The 19374-nt window shown below is 35.9% G+C and overlaps 1 protein-coding gene and 1 long non-coding RNA gene across 4 annotated transcripts in view; one reads left to right on the forward strand and one right to left on the reverse strand.

Moving 5' to 3' along the window:
• The window catches only part of COL11A1 (collagen type XI alpha 1 chain), a 213456-nt gene extending 201766 nt beyond the window's left edge, over positions 1-11690 (reverse strand). The window contains exon 1 of one of the 3 annotated variants that reach the window (XM_032262929.1): positions 11255-11690. In XM_032262929.1, the coding sequence (XP_032118820.1) occupies positions 11255-11360 (106 nt within the window). In that variant the 5' untranslated portion in view covers positions 11361-11690. The remainder of the gene's footprint in view (positions 1-11254) is intronic. The other 2 variants (XM_032262930.1, XM_032262931.1) reach the window with 2 other exon arrangements.
• Positions 11347-19374, forward strand: part of LOC116539779 — an 8981-nt gene continuing 953 nt past the window's right edge. The window contains exons 1-2 of the long non-coding RNA XR_004264188.1: positions 11347-11435; positions 11542-12499. This is a non-coding gene — a long non-coding RNA (uncharacterized LOC116539779). The remainder of the gene's footprint in view (positions 11436-11541; positions 12500-19374) is intronic.

The following is a 19374-nucleotide window of genomic DNA, read 5'->3' on the forward strand; positions in this document are numbered from 1 at the left end:
AACCGGCGGGGCCGGGGGGGGGGAGGTGGGGGGGCGCCCGCGTGCCCCCCACCGGGGAAAAAAAAACCAAAAACCCCGAAAAAAAAAAAAAAAAAAAAAAAAAAAAAAAAAAAAAAATCTATCCTTATGATCTTGTGTTATGTGTCCCCTGCCTCCTTTCCCTAGCACCATCTCACATTGTACCCCCACTGAGGCTTCTCCAGACACAATGCCATTTTTCGAGTCCTTTCTTCAAGTCAATTATGGTGCCCTTCTCCCTTTATAAAGGTCTTCACATCACTTCGTGGAGTGTTCTTTCCTGTTTGTTTAATTATTCAATGCTCAACTGGTAATTTCTCAGGGAAGCTTTCTTTGACTTTACTGAATTTCTGTTCTGTATTCTCCAGGAACCATATACCTCTCCTTCAAAGCATCCAGCATAGCTGCAGTTTTACATCCACTTGTGTTACTATTTAATTTATTACTGACTCCTCACGTAGCCCGAAATCACCATGAGACAGGATTGTAACTATCTTTGCCCACCAACTACCTTGAACATATAATGAGCTTTTAACCTGTACTTGTTGAATATGCATTGAAATGGATGAATTAGCTTAGAATTTACCGAGAGCACTTAATGGGCACTTAATACATATTTGTTGAATAAGTCAATGAATGATTGCATGTATGAATTAGCTTTTCATTACATTGGAATAGAGATTGGCATAGTATCTGTGTAGCCATAGCAGTTAACACAGTGATTGACACAGAGTAGTCATTCAACTTTTACAGTTATTAAACAGCCTCAATCCTGAACTTTTTTATATCATAAAAGCTTGACTTGAAAGTTGAAAGCAAAAATAGCATCACAACTCTGAGTATGGTGAAGAAAAGAACAAAAACTAGTTGAGAGTGTGATATTTTAAAAGTACAGCATTTCTAATTTACAAATAGCCAAGGCTGTTAAAAAAAGATTATAAAACTAAAAGTATACTTCCAATATAACCATTTGACTTTAATGCTGAAAAGAGCAATATTTATTGACATTTAGTTTATTACATGCTCAGGAGAGAAGGATGAAAAGAAAGGATTTCCTATATTGTGATGAGTTGAACTGTTCAATTCAGTTCTTGCAGAGCCACTGCTCTTATAAGCATACTTATCGAATAATTTGCACATTATAATGAATAAACTTTCACTTGACTTCCAGTGCCTTGTTATACAAGCCAGACATATTTCTATTTGTTTATATGTTTATTTTTTGTTACAGAGGGTTTGTAAACCCCTGCTTCTGCATCAAAATTATCTGTGAAACTTTATAAAGCATCTATGTTTGGATGTCATACAAAATCTATTTAACCCGAAGCCCCAGTGTAATATTTGAAAATAATTGTGATACTAAGCCAGGGACCCCTGTCCTTTTGACTTTATTGAAAGTATCTTGCTTATGAGTTCATTCTTTCAACAAATATTTATTGGTTATTTTGCTCCAGATATGGTAATAGATGCCAGAATTTTTTACATTGGTAAAAAATATGCATTTCCTGCTTTAATTATACCATCATTATCATGGTATAATGGTATCACTGTATCTTTATATCATAAATACATATAAAAATATGCATTTTCTGCTTTTATTATACCATCAAAATATTTTGTGATAAGTATTTGAGTTTTGTGTAAATATAGTGTACTTTATAATGTTATGCCAGGCCAACTACCCCAATATTCAATGATTGAGGAAGAGTATTTCTAGAGGAGACAGTATCTAAATCCCTAGCAATGAGAATTTTTACCCTTAGCAATAACAAAGTGGGAGAATGCTTAGGGTAGAGGTCATAGCTTGGCTTGAAGGCAAAACGGAGACTTATATTATCAGAAAATCACATTAAGATCAGCAGAAATTGGTTCAAGATACTTCTGTAGACATTGAGAGTAGGTGATACACATAACTATATATCACATCTCAGGTAGTTAGGTTATTGACAATTAAGTCATTTGCAATGTCAACAATGCCCTCATTCATTCAACAAAGTTTTATCAAATGCCTATTATGTGATGGATTCTCTTCCAGATACTTTGAACACATGAAATAAAGCAGATAAAGATACCTATACCAGTGATTTTAGTGTAACTAACATATACCATGGATAACAATATAGTATAAAAACCATGTAACTATATTCCAAAACAATTTTACAACCACTGTCTATTAATCTTATTAGGCACTTTGAAGCTCTATATGTTTCTTGTTTGAAGATGGTACTTCATAATATAATAATTCCAATATATGTAAAACGTATAGTTTATTTTCTAACTTGAGTGAGTTCATTAAAATAATCATAAAGCATTTTATTTAAACACACATGCACATACACCCACACACACATCCATATATACGTATGGATTAACCATTATTTCTAATAGTTATTAAGCAAAATCAGACAACTAATCCCCAATAGCATATCGATCTGAGATGGGAGGTTCAATAATGAACATGTGAAAGGACTACTTCCAATTACCAGTTTTACAGATTGACATTATTCTCAGATTAATCTTTCTTGTTCACAGTAGAAAAGTAAAATGAATATTTATGCTACTGTCAATATCATTTCATATTTTAAAACATAAAGAAAACAAAGTTTTGGAGGTAATATAGTCAATCTGTAGCTACAAATATTCAGAGGCATCTTGGAGAGAATGTAAAACTGTTTTTCACATGAAAAAGCTAGAGGTAGGTAAATTGCAACTTATTTACTTTTAGGAAATGAATTTAAAGAAGAGGAGTCATGTTACTACTAACAGCATAACCCAAGGAGGTCCTCAGACTTTCAGTTCACACCATTCCAAGTTAATTCAATTTTAAACTAGTCTTCCGGGTGAAAAAAGAATAAAATTAATCTAAATAATGACTATATCAATGCTGTGCATTTTGTCACCATGGTAGACACCAGGGACACAAATAAAACTAGATAACAGTCACTACCCACCCAGCAACTCCTAGAGGAAGACTGACATATAAATGAGTACTTTTCAAAATAATGATGTTTTATTTTTTTGCAAACCATGGGTCTTTCAGTTACATTTTCCCAGTTGATTACACTCCAAAAAGCTTTTGGATAATGAAGTCTGACATTTTTATACTGAAGACAATAAGAAAACTCTCATACATCAATCCCCTAAAGTAGAATAAGACCTGAAGATCCTTGCAATGGATCCTGATTAGGACAAGCAATGATCTGTAAGAGTTTTTTTACTTAATGAAACCAAGCCAACCACAGCTGGAACCTCGAATACTAAGAGATACATCTGTCAGCTGCTTCTTAAGTTAGTCAAAGGAACCAAAGTAATATTTGGCGGTTCCCAGAAACTCCCCTTTCAATCCTCCATTACCACTGAGGCTTAGGTTTGTCCATAAAATGGTAAGAGTGATATGGTCTCCATCACCAAACTTAAGTCCAGGCTGAAGAGTTATCCGAATTCTAACATCACCTTTCACCTCCTTCTATTTCTCCTTGAGGGCAGTCAAGTTATTCACCCAATGATCTGATATTTTATGTGGTTCAGCTGCATGATCTGTACATTACTATTAGGCCCCAGGGCACCTCAATCATCAGACAAGCCCAGGCAACTGTATAGAAGCATCAGAATGCCCAGCGAAGTAAACATGGGCAAGCGGTCAAAAACAAGGGCTCTGGAGAAAGCTTGGCAGCATTCAACTTCTGGGTCTACTACTTACTAGCTGTGTGACTTTAGGCAAAACTCATTCACCTCTCTGTTTTTCAGTTATTTCATGGGTAAAGTCAGTATTTTGATATCATCTTACTTCCAGGACAACTGTCACAATTAAATAAGATTCTATAAGAAAGTGCATATGATAGAACCTTGCACATACTGAGCATGCATTCAGTATTAGGGCTCACTATTATATCATCCTGGAGATTGAAGGGAAAGTTTTCTGGAGCTATGACATTGCAGTTAAATTTTGAAGTATAAAGTATGAAAAGATGTTTGCTGATGGAAGAGAAGAGAACAGATATTCCAAGGAGAGCGTTCAAAGATAGGGGAGGATACAGGCAAGAGGTTTAACATCACCAAAGTGCAAGGTAAATGGAAGTGGGGCTGGGGAGGTGGGAAATGGCTGGTCATGTGCCTGGACATAAAGAGGGGCTACATCCTGAAGGGCATTCTAAGCCATTTAGACAACAAATTTATCCTGAAGGCCAGTGAAATCCTGTGAAGGTTCATTAACATTCAAAAGGAAGAGTGACAGCTAGCAAGTAGGTTGAGTTCCACTCTTCGACTCTAAAGACAGAAGTAAAGGAAAGACAGACACCACTTTAATCTTTACATTTTTTTTCTTTCTCTGCAGAGCTATCTAAGAGCACCAAGTATGGAAATGCACTAGAGTTCTTATTAGCCAACTACTGCTCTTTCTGACAGTCATCCTTTCAGGAAGTCTATGTGAAAATCTGAGTGAGGAAGGAAAGCCAACTACCTCACACAGTCTAAGGTTCACTCCTTTAAGCCCGGATGTCAGTTTACCAGTCAAACAGAGGAAGGAAGCTTCCACTGATACTCTATGCGCTCAGGTTCTATGAATAGGGACCTTCATTTGCCTGTACAGTACAGAGCCATTCAAGAGCAATTAAATTTGGTTAAAATAAGAAAGAAATGCTTTTTAAGAAAAAAAAAAAAAAGAAGGTTTGAGGGGATTGCAAAAGTTGATTGTGCTAAAGCACTTTTACACAGGTTTGTTTTAGTTCTCAATTGTCAAGTTGTATTTAAGCTGGTCTCTTACTCTGAAATATGATAACCTTTCCTTTCTCTGAGTTCTTTCTCCTAAATTAATAGCACTGTCTCTAATTCCATGCGCAGCAAGCAAAGAGTTTATTTTACCAGATAACAGTAGGTCTGGTGATCAGCCAATGTCTAAAGAACCACTAGCCAAGTCAGTAGTAGGCCAAAGACTGCAACTGATAAATAGATATTACTCACTAAATCACTTTAAAATTGTCTTTCATCTTTGCTAGGAGCTAGTATTATTCATGTTGCGTTCTGACACAACTGAAAGTATAAAAGAATACACTTACCTGTATCAATAAAACCATATTAGGGTTTTAAAGGAAGGAGAAAGAAGTACATTCGATACATTCTAAAACAGAAGATATTTTAAAGTGTTAAAAAAACACCTTTAGGTTTTGAATTAAATTGCAAGAGAACTTAGAAGGAATATGTCCTCATTTGGAAAGCATATTAGAGTATACTGAAAGCTACCCTGAAAACTGCATTTAAAGTTGACTCTTCAGTGAAAGAACTTAGGGAGCATTGCAACTTTTTATAACATCTGCGTTCATCTCTCTTCTTTGCTAAGGAACAAAACTTGAATGGTCGAAAAAGGAAAAAAGTTTGGTTTCCTCTCACCACTTCCAGCTCAGGTCCCATTTCCCCAGTATTACACGAGGGAAGTGAAGGAGTAAAAGCGTAAATGCAGACCAGCGCTCAGCCCCCACTTGCAGGTGCCTTCAGTTCCTAATGATTACACCAACCACCCTTAATTACTTCTCCAAAGGGAAGGAGAAAATAAAAGTGTATTTAAGATTCAATAAGATTCTGGCTTTTAAATACCTAAATATAATCATTAAAAATGAATGATTATATACAATGATGGCAATGTCTCAGGATTTTTTAAACTCCATATTTATATAAATTATTAGAGTTTATTGTAAGTATAAAAACTCGTGATAAATGCTTTCACAGTATTATGATTAATGATTATGTTTTAAATACCTAAACATAATCATTAAAAATTAATGATTATATACTATGTGGTGATGTCTCAGCATTTTTTAAACTCCTTATTTATATAAATTGTTAGAGTTTATTGTAAGTATAAAAACTCATGATAAATGCTTTCACAGTATAATCTTCAGGACCCTATGGTCATGTATTGCTTTTCCCTAAAGACAGAAAGACTCAATTTAATTTGATGGGAATATTAGTTGAAGATTGGACTTCTAGAAGTAAATGTTGAGATAGAAAATCGAATTTTTCCTCCCTTAACTCCCTGCAATTTCACATATGGTAATTACATTTGTAATAGTTGTTGACAGCACAACAGATATCATGGTAGTCTATTAAGAATGAGTACTTTCTATAAATTAATTGCCCATTTATTCCTAAGCTAAAAGGTACTTATGTAATTTCAGATGCTTTGACAATCCAAAATAAAAACTTTAATAAAACTTGCACTACTATGTTCTGTTTGTTTTCTAAAGTTTGCCACTTGTTTAAAAAAAGAATGTTCAACAACACACATCAAGTGTGTCATAATGATTACCTGACGTTAATGAAAGCTATATTATATATATATTATACAAATGTTATCTAATCAATTAAAGTTAACATGAAAATATCAGATATTTGCCATCTTTTATTTGAAATAAATATATAATTTTCTTAGCGTCTTAAAAATTCAAAGTTGGACCTGGTCTTCCATTAACAACTTCAGAGAACACACAAAACTCTGTTCTTAATCCAGCAACAAATGTATACAAAAATATTTTATAGAGTATTATGCTTTCCACTCTGATGCACATAATCTTATAAAATCAAATAATTAGGCATACAAATGATCAAAAATTACCTTTCTTCAAATGTAGCAAATAGAGTATTTTTAAAATGCATTCTATAACCGTTTTCTATTCAAATTTCTTTATGTAAGGCATTTTCAGTATATCTACCTTCTCACTAATCTGAACTCTAGCACATATATGGTCTAGTAATTTCAGACTTCTAGAAATAAATGTAGAGATAGTATATGGAATTCTTCCTTCTTTACTTCCTTGCAATTTCACATATGGTAATTAAATTTGTAATAGTTGTTGATTGCACAACAGACATCATGGTAGTCTATTAAGAGTGAGTATTTCCTATAAATTAACTGTCCATTTATTCCTGAGCTAAAAGGTACTTATGTTCAGATGTTTTAATAATCCAAACTAAAGCTTTAATTAGAACTTACACTACTAAGTTCTCTCCTGCCATTTTATCATCTCAGACTTCTATTATTTAAAATTCTTTTGATCACTATTACAGATCTTCACTCTACTCAGAGAAACCTTGAATAGTATATGAATATTTTTTATGGAGGAGAGTATTCAGCTGACAACTTTTTGTGTCTTAGTTTCCTCATTTAGTTAGAAGGTAAGATTCATTAGCAATTTCTATAATTTCTAGTGCTAGCATTCTCTTTTAAAAATCTTATCTAAATGCCTTTTTTAACCTTTTAAAAATTTAGCTCTGTATTACACAAAGACTCTTAACCAAGTTTGATTTGAGTCCTTGTTATTATGAAATAGGCAGCATCTCACTAAACTAATAATCTCACTAAACTAATAAGAGTGAAGAGAATTTATCTCAGGAAAAAGCAAATTTTTAGAAAAGAAAAGTGACTATACATTTTTTTTAGCTAGAAATCCAACCCACAAATTTGAAAAGAGGAGATGTGTCCTTTGCTATATTTCATGGATATCTTAACTTGAACAACCCTGTGTTTCTTCCATTTTAGTCACAAATTGAAGAAAAAATCAAAAACTTAAAAAAATTAACTTTTAAGCAGTCATGTTATATAAATACATGTCTCACTTTGCAAATGCATAACATAAAACTATAAAAATACCTTTTAGAGAATAATTTTTATAAAGTAGCACCTCAGTTAAGCACTAATTATGAAGCAAATTGTCACTTTATAATATTAAGAAACTTAATTTCAAAATGATTGGACAATTAGGTGAAAGAATCTGCAGTAAACTGACTACGTATGTGTCACCTAACCTGAGGCTATGTGTGTAAGCATGCAGGAAGGTGTTTCTCTTCTACAATATTTATTATAGTCCCGATCAATTTTGAATTTAAAAAACAGATGGAAAGACATAATATTCATAATCTTAGCAAACACTGCATTTGTTATCAGAAGCATATCTGAGTTTCTGATTTCTGATTAAGGAACCAAATGGACAAATTTGATCTCTTTGCAAGGTTGGATTAGCATATACTCTGGAAGCCAGCACCATTTCACCTGCTGATCCCGGGCACTCAAAACAACAATTCTACAGGGCTCACATGCAATTCCTGACAAGCTTTCCAAGTTCCAAGTTTGATCAACCTTTTGCAAGATGCAGTATTGGCCTAACCATCAAATGTTAAATGTAATTTTAATTAGTAAAACATTATTCGATTATTTTCTTTTTTAGTATTTGATTATAGTTAAGTCTCACTTAAACTCTTACTTAAAACCCTTATATAAGCCCATCTATCTTAACATAATCATAGTGTGGTCACTTTGAATTCCACATAAACCCCACCTCTTATGAATAGTAAGTAATGGACTAACTGCCAAAGAATATCAATAAATCACTGAGATACATCTTTTATTTTAACAATAAACATATATATGAAATATAAAATTGAAGTTAATATAAATAAATATTTATAAATATCACAATTAACCTTGTTATTCTAAATCACAGCAAGAATTGATTTTTAATAAGTATATTAAATATTTCTATATTATTGTTTGATTTTTCAAAGTAAAATAATATGACTAGGTATGAAGTCATAAATTTTCTTTAATACATTCACTTCCAAGAATCTTTCTCTATGTTATTTTCTTTAGAGTCTAACTTTGTTATGAACCCAGACATTTTTAAGGTTTTAATGTTTTAATTTTATATAAAAATCAGATCTGTTCTAAATTATCTTTGTGCTTAATATTCAAACCTTATCACTGTACCTCAGTGAAATCAATGTCTTAGTATGATGGTGGGATATAATATCTTTATTTAGAAACTGGTATAAAATCTTACTTCTTACTTCAACCACAAATCTAAAGGCTACTATTAGAACTGGACGCTGGGTTTATTTTTCCCTTGCATAGTGATTCAGACTTCGTAGCCAATGTTTTCTTTTTAAGTGTTAATATACTATTATTCCCTTTTCGAAGTTAATTAGGGGATAACAATGCCTACAAAAGTGGGTCTATGTTAATATGTGGCCTCCCAGGAGCAATAAGCACCAAACAGTTTGATAAAACACATACCAAAATCTTATAAATATCTAAACTATCATATAACTTTCAAGGCATTTCATCAACAAGAAACCCAACAAAATCTGATCCTTATACTTTGTTATTTCTATCATTACTTGGCTTTATAACAATACGGAAAGTTGTTTTCCCACCATTATTTGATGTGGTACTGGGATGCTGTTTAAAAGTGTTTCAGGTATGTTGCTAGACAGAAAATAGAAAATGTATGCATTAAGAGTCTAGCAATTTGATTTTTAAAAATATTCGTAGAGCTTTACAGAAAGGCTCAATGTGGAAAAAAAAAAATATCCTCAGTAAAATAATCCCTGAATCCATGCAAAAGTGTCCCTCAGTGCTTGTATTTCATCCATCACAAAAGAAATTCTCAATTGCTATAATTTTAAATCAACAGCTACCATTACAATATTCTCATTTACATACACGTGTGTGATATGTTGAAAAATAAATGGCATATACATTATTCCTTAATCAAGTGTCCAGTACCACTGTAGTTAAGAGGGACTTACAGAAGCCTCAAGTCCTATGGCAGATGCAGGAATTCTAAATAATAAACAAAACCAGCAGAGGGCAGAACTGCTGACAGAATTGACCAATCCAACAGGCGACAAGGTACGAAAAATAAAGTGGAAACTTTTTGATGGATTTCACTTTCAAAAACTCTCTTACCTATCTATCTTTGAAAATGTGGAAATGAATGAATCAACATAATTAATCAACATAATTTCTTTGAAAATTCAAATACAGTCCTAATGAGGCTTTCGCTGTATTCACCAGGAAAATTCACCGGGGGAATAATCCAGCGCTTCTTGCTACTCGTGAAGTTGAAAGCCACTAAGGATGTGGAAGCAATGGCCTGGTCACAGAGCTCGGCCTCCAGGAGCGCAGACTCCCACTAGGGAGAGCTCAGATCTGGGCATCTAGGCCCAAGGCCAGACTCAGGTTTCTGCTAAAGCCCACGCATTTGGGCTTGACCACTTTTATCTCCCTTGACCTACCCTCATCACCCTCTTCCTATCCCCCAGCTTCTCTCTGCACTCCTCACAGAGCTTGCTTTCTACTCTAAGCTGCCTGGGCTCCCTGCGCTCCAAAGGCATTCGCCTGCCAGCCGAGTCTAAGGCACCTAACGGACCGCTCCAGCCAGATGCCGTTTCGGGAAAGGGCGGGGAAAGGGGAGGGAGGAGGCGGAGGGGAGGAGTGAAGTCGCTCTCCCTCCGTGGGTACTGACAGGGCTGCAGGATTCTGAGCAGGTCTGGCCACTGAATATTTGGTGGTGCCACGTAGGAACTTTTCCTTACCTCTCTCCTCCCACCCGACCCCATACCCCCTCCCCTTCCCTCCCAATCCCCAGTCCTCCGCCCCCACCCCATTTGCCTGGCTACTTTCATCATTCTCCAAGAGAACTGCACGTCCAACCTGCATGAAGAAGCGGAGGGGTGGGGTGGGGGGAGAACTGAAATTCAGGGGAAAGTGTTCTCCCTATCTTGAACCCATTCCTAATAATAATCTGCCAATTTTTGTCCACTTAAAATAGCTTGAAAATTCTCCCCTCTCTGCACCCCCCGCCTTCCCTCCCCCCCAAACCCCCCACTCAGAGTGTGCCTAATCTTCTAGATTCATCCTCCTGGTTTCTCTAATATCCCAAAACCTAAAACAGCCTGCTTTTCACTTTGTTGCAGACAAAGAACATTATCAACGTTCATTTTATACCCTTTATATTTCCCCTCAGCTCACCCTTAAAAAAAAAAAAAAAGATATTCCCATTAGTTAGAATCTGAAGAAACCAGATGTATTCCAAGGGCGCTCTGAAGACTGTGCCTCAAACAAAAGCTTTGTATAACTGCCCTTGTGTTCAAGGTAATATTTTTCCTCTTTTCAAAGAGGCTGGAGAGTGGTGAAGGGCATTTTCAGCAGGCTCTCTGCCTGTCAGATCTTTTTTCCTGCTACCTACCTCCTCTCCCTTCATTGTCCCGCCTACATCCATCTCTTTCTCCAGTTTCCACTTCCAATCTGGTGGCAGCTACAATCTGGATTTTATTTAAGGGATTTTTTTTTTTTTTTTCCCTTGAAGAGCGGGTAGGAAGGGTAAAGGGGGGGAGGGGCGCAGAAGGAGTCAGACCGACGGCAATCTCCCACCTCCCCAAGTCCATTTTTTTTTTTTTTTCTTACCTCCTCTGACCTCTCTAGCTTGGAAGAGGAAAGTCATTGCGAGGGTTGCTACGGTGAAATCCCAGAGCCACCGTTTCGTTTTCCACCTAGAGGACCACGGCTCCATTTCTGAGCCCCGCACTCACAACTGTGAACTCAACCCACGAAATTGCGATTGCAGACCAACTTCGTCCTTTCCAAGGTATCGCCGGGGATGTTTGCTACACAGCCATTGGGGAGGGAGAGTGGGGGAAAGTCAAAGGGCTTTTTCTTCTAAATTTGATGGTTTGCTTCCTTCGTGTCTCTAGCCCCTTCCTCTCCCTCTGGGTCGGCCCCGCCGGCCGGGACCCTCGGATCCTTCCTCTGCAGGGCCCTGCCTTCAGAATGAAGGCAGATGAGGGGCTTCCACCAACAAGCTGAGAGTACTGTGTGCCCCTAAAGGCTTCATGCCGTCAGTGGGCTGGACGAGCGGCTCCGGGCAGCCCCCTCCTCCGCCCACTCCCCTCCCTGCCCCGGGCTCCCCCACCCCGGCCGAAACTGACAAGCCGGCTGAGGGTCCGACCCAATCACACGCCTCTGGGGCGGCCCCGAGCCCGCCCCCGTCTCCCTCAGCCCAGGAATGAGGACTCCGGGCAGGCCCAGCCCACCAGCCCACCCCCTGTCTCCCCACTCCTCTCCTCCCTCCTCGCCTACCCAAATCCCCGAGAAGAAATGGGAGGGAGTTACGCGGGACGCGTGCTTGGCTCCAGCGCTTTGGGAATGAAAGGAATTGCAGGAGAGCCCCGGAGCACCGGAGTTTTCAAGGCGCTTCTGTATTCAATAAAAACAGCTACTTGTCTACTTGCACCCGTCTGTTAGCCTCTCGCCGGTCGGCGGGAGAGGGGAGGAGTCCAGCGCCCGATCAGCCACACCGCTGGAGTCCTGGGCTGGCCGCGGTAACCTTATCCTTGTGCAAAAATCTGCTTCGTATGGCAGACGTGGAAGCAGTGGGCTCATTGCGTTGCTGACTCCGAAAAGCGTTTTCTTTCTTTCTTTTTTTTTAACCCGATAATTAGAAGACAAGAACGAAGGTGGCATGGAGGGACCCTAGAGGTCAATACCCAGAGCTTGTAGGAAAGTCCTCTTTGGAGATCTGAAACGGACATGTTTCTCTCGTAAATGTTTAAATTCAGCGCTAGGTTCATTCAGGGGCTTGCCTCTTAACAGAGTTGAACTGTACTCTGAGGGAGGAGGAGGAAGAAATTTATGGGAGCTGACATTAAGAGGGTGAGTAATTTAATTTTCCAGCTGATTCTGTTCTGATCCTGGATGTGGGGGTACTGAGGAGGGAGTAGAAAAGGCCAGGAAAGCAACTAGCAGAAATCTCCAAGAGGCTGGCCCACAGCTCCTCATTAAGGGCCTGGCCCTGGCCCTCAGCCTCAGGAGCTGAAAACATGGTCACTCCACAGTGAAAATAATGAAGAGGGCAGGTTTCTAAATTCCCTCTCTACTTAACTCATCCTCAAAGTAACCCTCTTACACCTGGAATATAGATTCCCAAGTCACTTTTTCAACGTTAAAATCATTCCATCCTATTGACTCCTTTTTGTTCCCTAATAATTCCTAAGATGTTTCTCTCAAAGATTTTCTGGAACAGTGCCCATCAGGGTGCCAGCATACATTAGCCACTCAATAGAGATGGGTTGGATGAATGAACACATTTTTCTGTTGACAAAGACTAGAAGCACTGGCAAGGGCCTACTTTGAGTATTTAAGTCATTTAAATGCTTAAAGGCCCTCAGCTAAGTTTACTAGGTAGTATGTTCAATTCTATAACTGCCAGGCATCTTTAGGAACTCAGTTTTCCATTAGTCATCAAAATATGACTCATGATCCATCAAATTATATGAAATCTCTTCATGCAGTTTAAAGTTGGAAGAAAGGTGATCAAAGAGTAGATTGAGCCCTCATATGGGTTTAACAACATGAATAGAGACATATAAAATGAAGAAAGAAACCAGAAAATACCTTCGATGTAAATATTACTCTCTGAAACAAAGAACTACTCCCTTATCAAGAAGTTGTCTCTTAAGATAACAGGTAAAAAAATACTTTATATTTGTAATGCTGTTGGCAGAATCTTTGGGATGCCTCATATCAGTTGCAGAGAAATATCATCAACTAGTTCTTCAGATTACAACCTCAAGCTGTTTGTTAATAAAATAATATATTGTATTTGAACCTACAAATTAAGATCCTTATGGTAGAAATATGTGTATCTGCCATCTTCATTATCCTTCATCATCTCACAAATGGAGAATTTGTATATATTTGCTGTTCCAAACTTCTGTACCAACTGATTATTCTGTCCAAACTTTAGATATTTTAAAAATTATTTTTTAAGCTTCTCTCAAATGTAAAATAGTGAAACGAATTCAAGTTTAGAAATACATATTTGTGAAGCTGCCAGAATTCTAAATCAATTCAATCACCAGAGAATTACTTTGCTTGTAGCAACACATACAAATGGTGTTCCAAATTGTCTCTTAATAGCTCTCAAATTTGTTGAGAATTCTGTAGCCTGATGCTGTTCTAGAAGGTGAGAAATGATGCAGTCAATCTAGCAGTCCGTACTTTCTGGTCACATCTCAGACCTACTCACTGCTGTGAAAGGGTCCTTTCAGGCAAAGCATCTCGGGTGAACAGAGTTATTACTACCTTACACTCTCTGTACTTTGTGGTCTGAATTCCTCTGGCTGCTGCTCCGCTAGGCATAACCTGGGTCTGAATGAATGCCTCTAGAAGGAAACATACCAAATTCATGGTGAGGAATAATTATATCTAAGCCCTCTAGCCTTTAGCTAGATGCCAGATCTACAGCCTCCCCTGGAACCAGCCCATGAATTTACAGGAGATTAACTCAACGAAAGAAAGGATAATACTAAGCAACAATGGGAGCAGAGGAAAGCCAGAAGAGATGCACCTTAGCTACCTTCAACTTCTCACTGGAGAACTTCCAATGCCATCATTTCCCAGGCCAGCTTTCAACTAGTCCTTGCTAATCGTTTGTACATAGATTCAAAATGTAATAAAACATGGCATTTTTCCTGAGGTAAGTCTTTAGTTTGAAGCACAGCTAGTGGTATTTTTCTATTTTGTCACATTTAAAAATAATGATGTTTAAAGTGATTTCTTCAGCTTTGTAGAATTGTGATTGGCAAGCTTTTCAAAAACAGGATTTTTAAAGTAGAAAAAAAATAGACACTTTTTTTGTAGCAGCATTTTAAATTAACCATTCATTCATCCATATTGGCTTGTCAGAGAAACCGAGATAATAATTTGAAAATGGATTGGGAGGTCAAATTAGGGAAAATTCTAAACAACCTTCAGAGTCCATGGAGCTTTATGAAACATTGTAAAAAGCTCATAAACCACCTTTAACATCTTCACAAATCTCTAGGAATCAGTGGACCTGGACTCAGAGCCAAGGTTTGAAATATTGAGACCTCTACAACCAAAGAGAGACTGAAGACACCTTGACAATAGCTGGATGCCCCTAATACAAATAGTATTAGAATAGTGACAGAACTCTATAATAATCCTTAACTTACTACAGCTGGAATTAGGGGAAGGAAGAAGTATACTAGGTAACATGATTTTTTAAACAATGCATCATCTTTTAAGTCACTTGGCATTTATCCCCCTTTTCTTATACTAATGTTTCATCCCCCTATTTTTGAGATAGACAGGTAGACAGACGGATAGATAGATAGATAGATGATAGATAGATAGATAGATAGATTAGATAGATACATACATAGATAGATAAATATAAATTAGACATTGCCTCCAAACATTTTACTATAATTAAAGTTACATCATCAAATGTGATTTCTTAAATGAGAAATTATGGGGTGGGGGCTCTTGCACACACCAGATATACTTAAAATGTTTAAAACAAAATTGCTTTTGAGAGTAATCCTCTCTTGCTGTGCCTAAAGGTTTGCCTTTCTTGCCCTTTTCTGAACTTTAGGTCAATTATTTTGAGAAGGAAATGATTGAGCAGTTTGACATTGATTTTATAGTTTTTTAAATACACAAGTGGCTAGAAATTACTCTCTGTTTAAAAGTAGAGCTAGTCCCTCTGACCTCACAGATGGGCCATTGTACTGTAGAGTGGTAGGGGAAGAGGGACAGAGAAATGTATTTCCATAGTCTAGTCTAGCTCACAAAAACCTTACAGTGATGGTTGGGTAATTTTTGGCAACTTTACTCTGAAATAACTTACAGAACATTAGAGAAATCCAAATTTAGCCCAATTTCCATTATACAACAAAATCTTCAGATGAAGAAGATTTTTACCTTGTTCTGTTAGAGTGTTGAAAGAGCCAACTCTGAGATAACAGATGTGCCCTGTTTAAAAGGACCCACAATAAAATTGAATCTAAATGAACACAAAACAAGGAATATGGCCTTGTATGTTCATGTTATTTCTGTTAAAAATAGCTTTTAGTTAGCTATATTCACAGGAAGCTATCAGAGTCCCTTTTCATAATTGTCCAATCAAAGATAGAAGGGAGAAAGAGAGAATGGAATCATTCAAGGTAAAAACTTATATATATTTTGGACTTTTGTCAACATACCTTTACTCTCTGCATGTCTTTTATTCTCAATTGAGTGGGTTTGGCATTTACTAAGCTCTTGGGGCATCCTGAGAATGTGTGTCAGCAAAAATGTAACGTGACTTTTTACCAAACTGTATAGGACAGCAGGAACACCTCTATTAGTAGAGGTAGAGGAATGAATTTTGCACTTTTCAGTAAATCATTTGCCATAACTAAAGGAAGTACCACACCACTACTAATCTATAACTAAGGTATTTTACTTCCTATAGTGTCCCAACCATCACTTGAGAACTATTGACTTGATTCACGTTGGTTACCCCTAACAAAGTAAGTTTGCTGAAGGTAGAAGATTTAGCATCTTTAAAGGGATAATTTAAAAATTTATTCGTAACAATGTCACAATTTTTAAAAATTTTTCATAGTTAAATGAGAATATACAACTAATTTTCCTTTAACATTATTTTATAAATAACAAAAGGCAACAAGATAACAAATACATCACTACACTTTCTAAAATAAGTAAGATCCTTCTTCTCACCTTTATGGTTTCTTCACAGATTGACCCACCCCGATAGCATTTGACACTATTCTTGATTTAAAATGAATATTATTTCCAGACAATCACATGTAATTGTTTTATACCTCCACCATTTGTACCAAATGATTTAAGTCTGAAACCAAATATGTGTGCATTAAAAATCTGAAGACCCACAGCAGATAATTTTCTGAATCATACGCAATATTTCTGTTACTTTTATATGACAGCCTTATAGATTCCACAACAAATGCCAAAGACAAGATTTAAGGCTGGTGAATATGGTTAAATATTGAAATAGATCTGATTTTTAAAACATCTGTATTAAATAACTTCAACTTAATTTGTTTTGCAGATTTTCAGTGTTTAATAAACCTCCCAATATTCTACTTTCTGCCAGTAGCGGTATGGTGAAATTATTGCACATTCAAATGCTGGACAAACAATAGATATTATTTCAAAAGTTTTTACAGTCTAATTTGCCAAGACTGTAAAATTGCATATGGATATAAATTGTTGGGTTGCAAAACAAACAACATTTAGTATAAGAGTATTTTGTTAAAAACCATATGTATTTGTCAGTATAGGAAAGTTATTTTTATTTAAAATACTTAATGGTTTTTTGTTCTTCATAACATCTTCATGAGGTTGGAATGTAGCAAATTGAATAGTTTCAAGTTAAGATTGAGGTCTGGGACACTTAAATTTCAAACTAGGAATACAGAAACAGGTGGTATATGTGAAGAACATGTCTATTTTTACACATCTGCTCGCATTATTAATTATGTTCTTATTAATTATGCATTTTTGAATTTAATTTATATTTTATAGGTTAACTATTAAAATGAATGAAATCTCTTTAAAAATCTCTTAAGTAAGTCTTAAAATAAAAAATATAATGCCATTGACTGTTCTTAAAGCCTTAAAAATGTCTATGAATATAATTAAAGAATTATATTGGTGGATGCATTTTTATGAAAAAAAATTAATAATGAGCAATTTTTATCCTCAGGTTTCTCTCTCTCTTGGGATTTTAAGATCATTTTATAACTTTAGATGCTTCTGCAAAGAGAAAATATTGCTGAAATTAACCCAAAGTTAAGTTTTATTTTCCAGAAGAAAAAGAAAAAAAGACATTCAATGTGTTAAAGAGATGAAATAAAATCGTAATTATATTAATATTTTGTAAATACATGGACATCTTGAAAGCGTAGGTACTATGCAAGGACTTCTATGCAAAGCATAAAATCTCTGAAGTTGATTGAAGACATACCAAGTATTACATAACTGTTTTTGTATATCATAAATTCTTTGAGAGCAGAAATCCTCATTCAATACCATATTTTCAATGTCTTGATTTCTCCTTCTTATTGTGCTCCATATGAATTTGGCAACATTTATATTAGTTGCTTACTTTAGTCTTGATTTAGATTTAAAACACAAAAGATCAAATTTAAATGATTTTGTCAATCATCTTAAAGCATTAGATCTTCAGGTATGAATTACGGTGTACCTAAGACCCAAGCTGAGATTGAAACTCCAGGATGTTACTGGCCATACAACAGGGCTTCTAACAATTTAGAAGCAAAACTAGACATCTACACCACCTGTGAAACTATCAAGACAAAGTTTGACATATTTCTATTTCATGCGGTGAAGTTCATTGCAGTATTGACTAAGCCACAGTTGAAAACTTCAGGATCAATTCTGTTGATAGGACCTATTAAATTTATATCTCCTCATTATAATCTCCTCCTCATTTCCACCATCTCATGACAGTAAGCATCCTGCAAAGTTTGTGTGTAATCGCACATGAGCTCTGATATTGACAACCAAAAAGCATTGCTTCCTGTGTTCTCCATTGTCTCCTTTTATTTCTATACAGTAATTCTGCAATAGGACATTTGGATAAATTTTGATAAGTAGGTAAGAATAGAAAGAAAACAATACCAAGAAATTCATATTAAAATTTCAAATTTTGGAGTTACAAATAATAACTCAAAGGTGTACCGTATTTATTTACTTACTTATTTGTTTATTTATTTTTTGAGATGGAGTCTCATTCTTGTTGCCCAAGCTGGATTGTGATGGTGAGATCTTGATTCACCGCAACCTCCCCCTCTCAGATTCAAGCAATTCTCCTGTCTCAGCCTCCTGAGTAGCTAGGATTACAGGCATGTGCCACGTCATCTGGCTAATTTTGTATTTTTAGTAGAAACAAGGTTTCTCCATATTGGTCAGGCTGGTCTCGAACTCCTGCCTGGCTCGGACTCCAAAGTGCTGGGATAACAGGAGTGAGCCACCATGCCTGGGCAGTTGTATCATATTTATATTATAGTAACAGTAAGAGCAAATGAGTCAGCCTAAAAAGTCATATATATGCATGGATAGTGATTTCATAAACATTTGAATAGGACATTGTCCTACATTCTAGAACCTTACTTATATTCTAGTACAGGAGAAAATATATTAACAAATCAGTTACCTACGGGACGTATTAGTAAGTGAATTAATTACATAGGAATAATCACTTTCTGTACGAAATCATTGCAAGTTATGATTTCCTATGGAAGAAGAATTTTTAAATAAAATCTACATTCTTTAGTACTGTCTTCAACAGATCTTTGAGATTATAACTTAAATAAAATTTAATCATGTGATGATTGGAACTATTTTAAACACTCACACAGAAACTAGATAGCATAAATAACTAGATAGCATAACTAAATACCTTACTGAAATGTAAACATGATCCAAAAATTTGATGATGTATATTATAGTGTTTGGAACCAATGTATAGTGCTTTTTTATTGTTTTTAAATAATGTTTTATTTAGTCTCTAATGACAAATCAGAAATGATACTTATTTTTAAAAACCTGGTTCAGTCTTTACTCCAACCTAGTTTTTAGCAATATCTCTGACGAATATTCACAATGAATGCCTTTGCAGCTTTCTTTTTCTTTTTTTCTTTCCTTTTTTTTTTTTTTTTTTTTTTTTTTTT

This window comes from Sapajus apella, unplaced genomic scaffold, assembly GCF_009761245.1.
Source record: "Sapajus apella isolate SASKATOON/1434 unplaced genomic scaffold, GSC_monkey_1.0 scaffold133, whole genome shotgun sequence".
Classification (NCBI taxonomy): domain Eukaryota; kingdom Metazoa; phylum Chordata; class Mammalia; order Primates; family Cebidae; genus Sapajus; species Sapajus apella.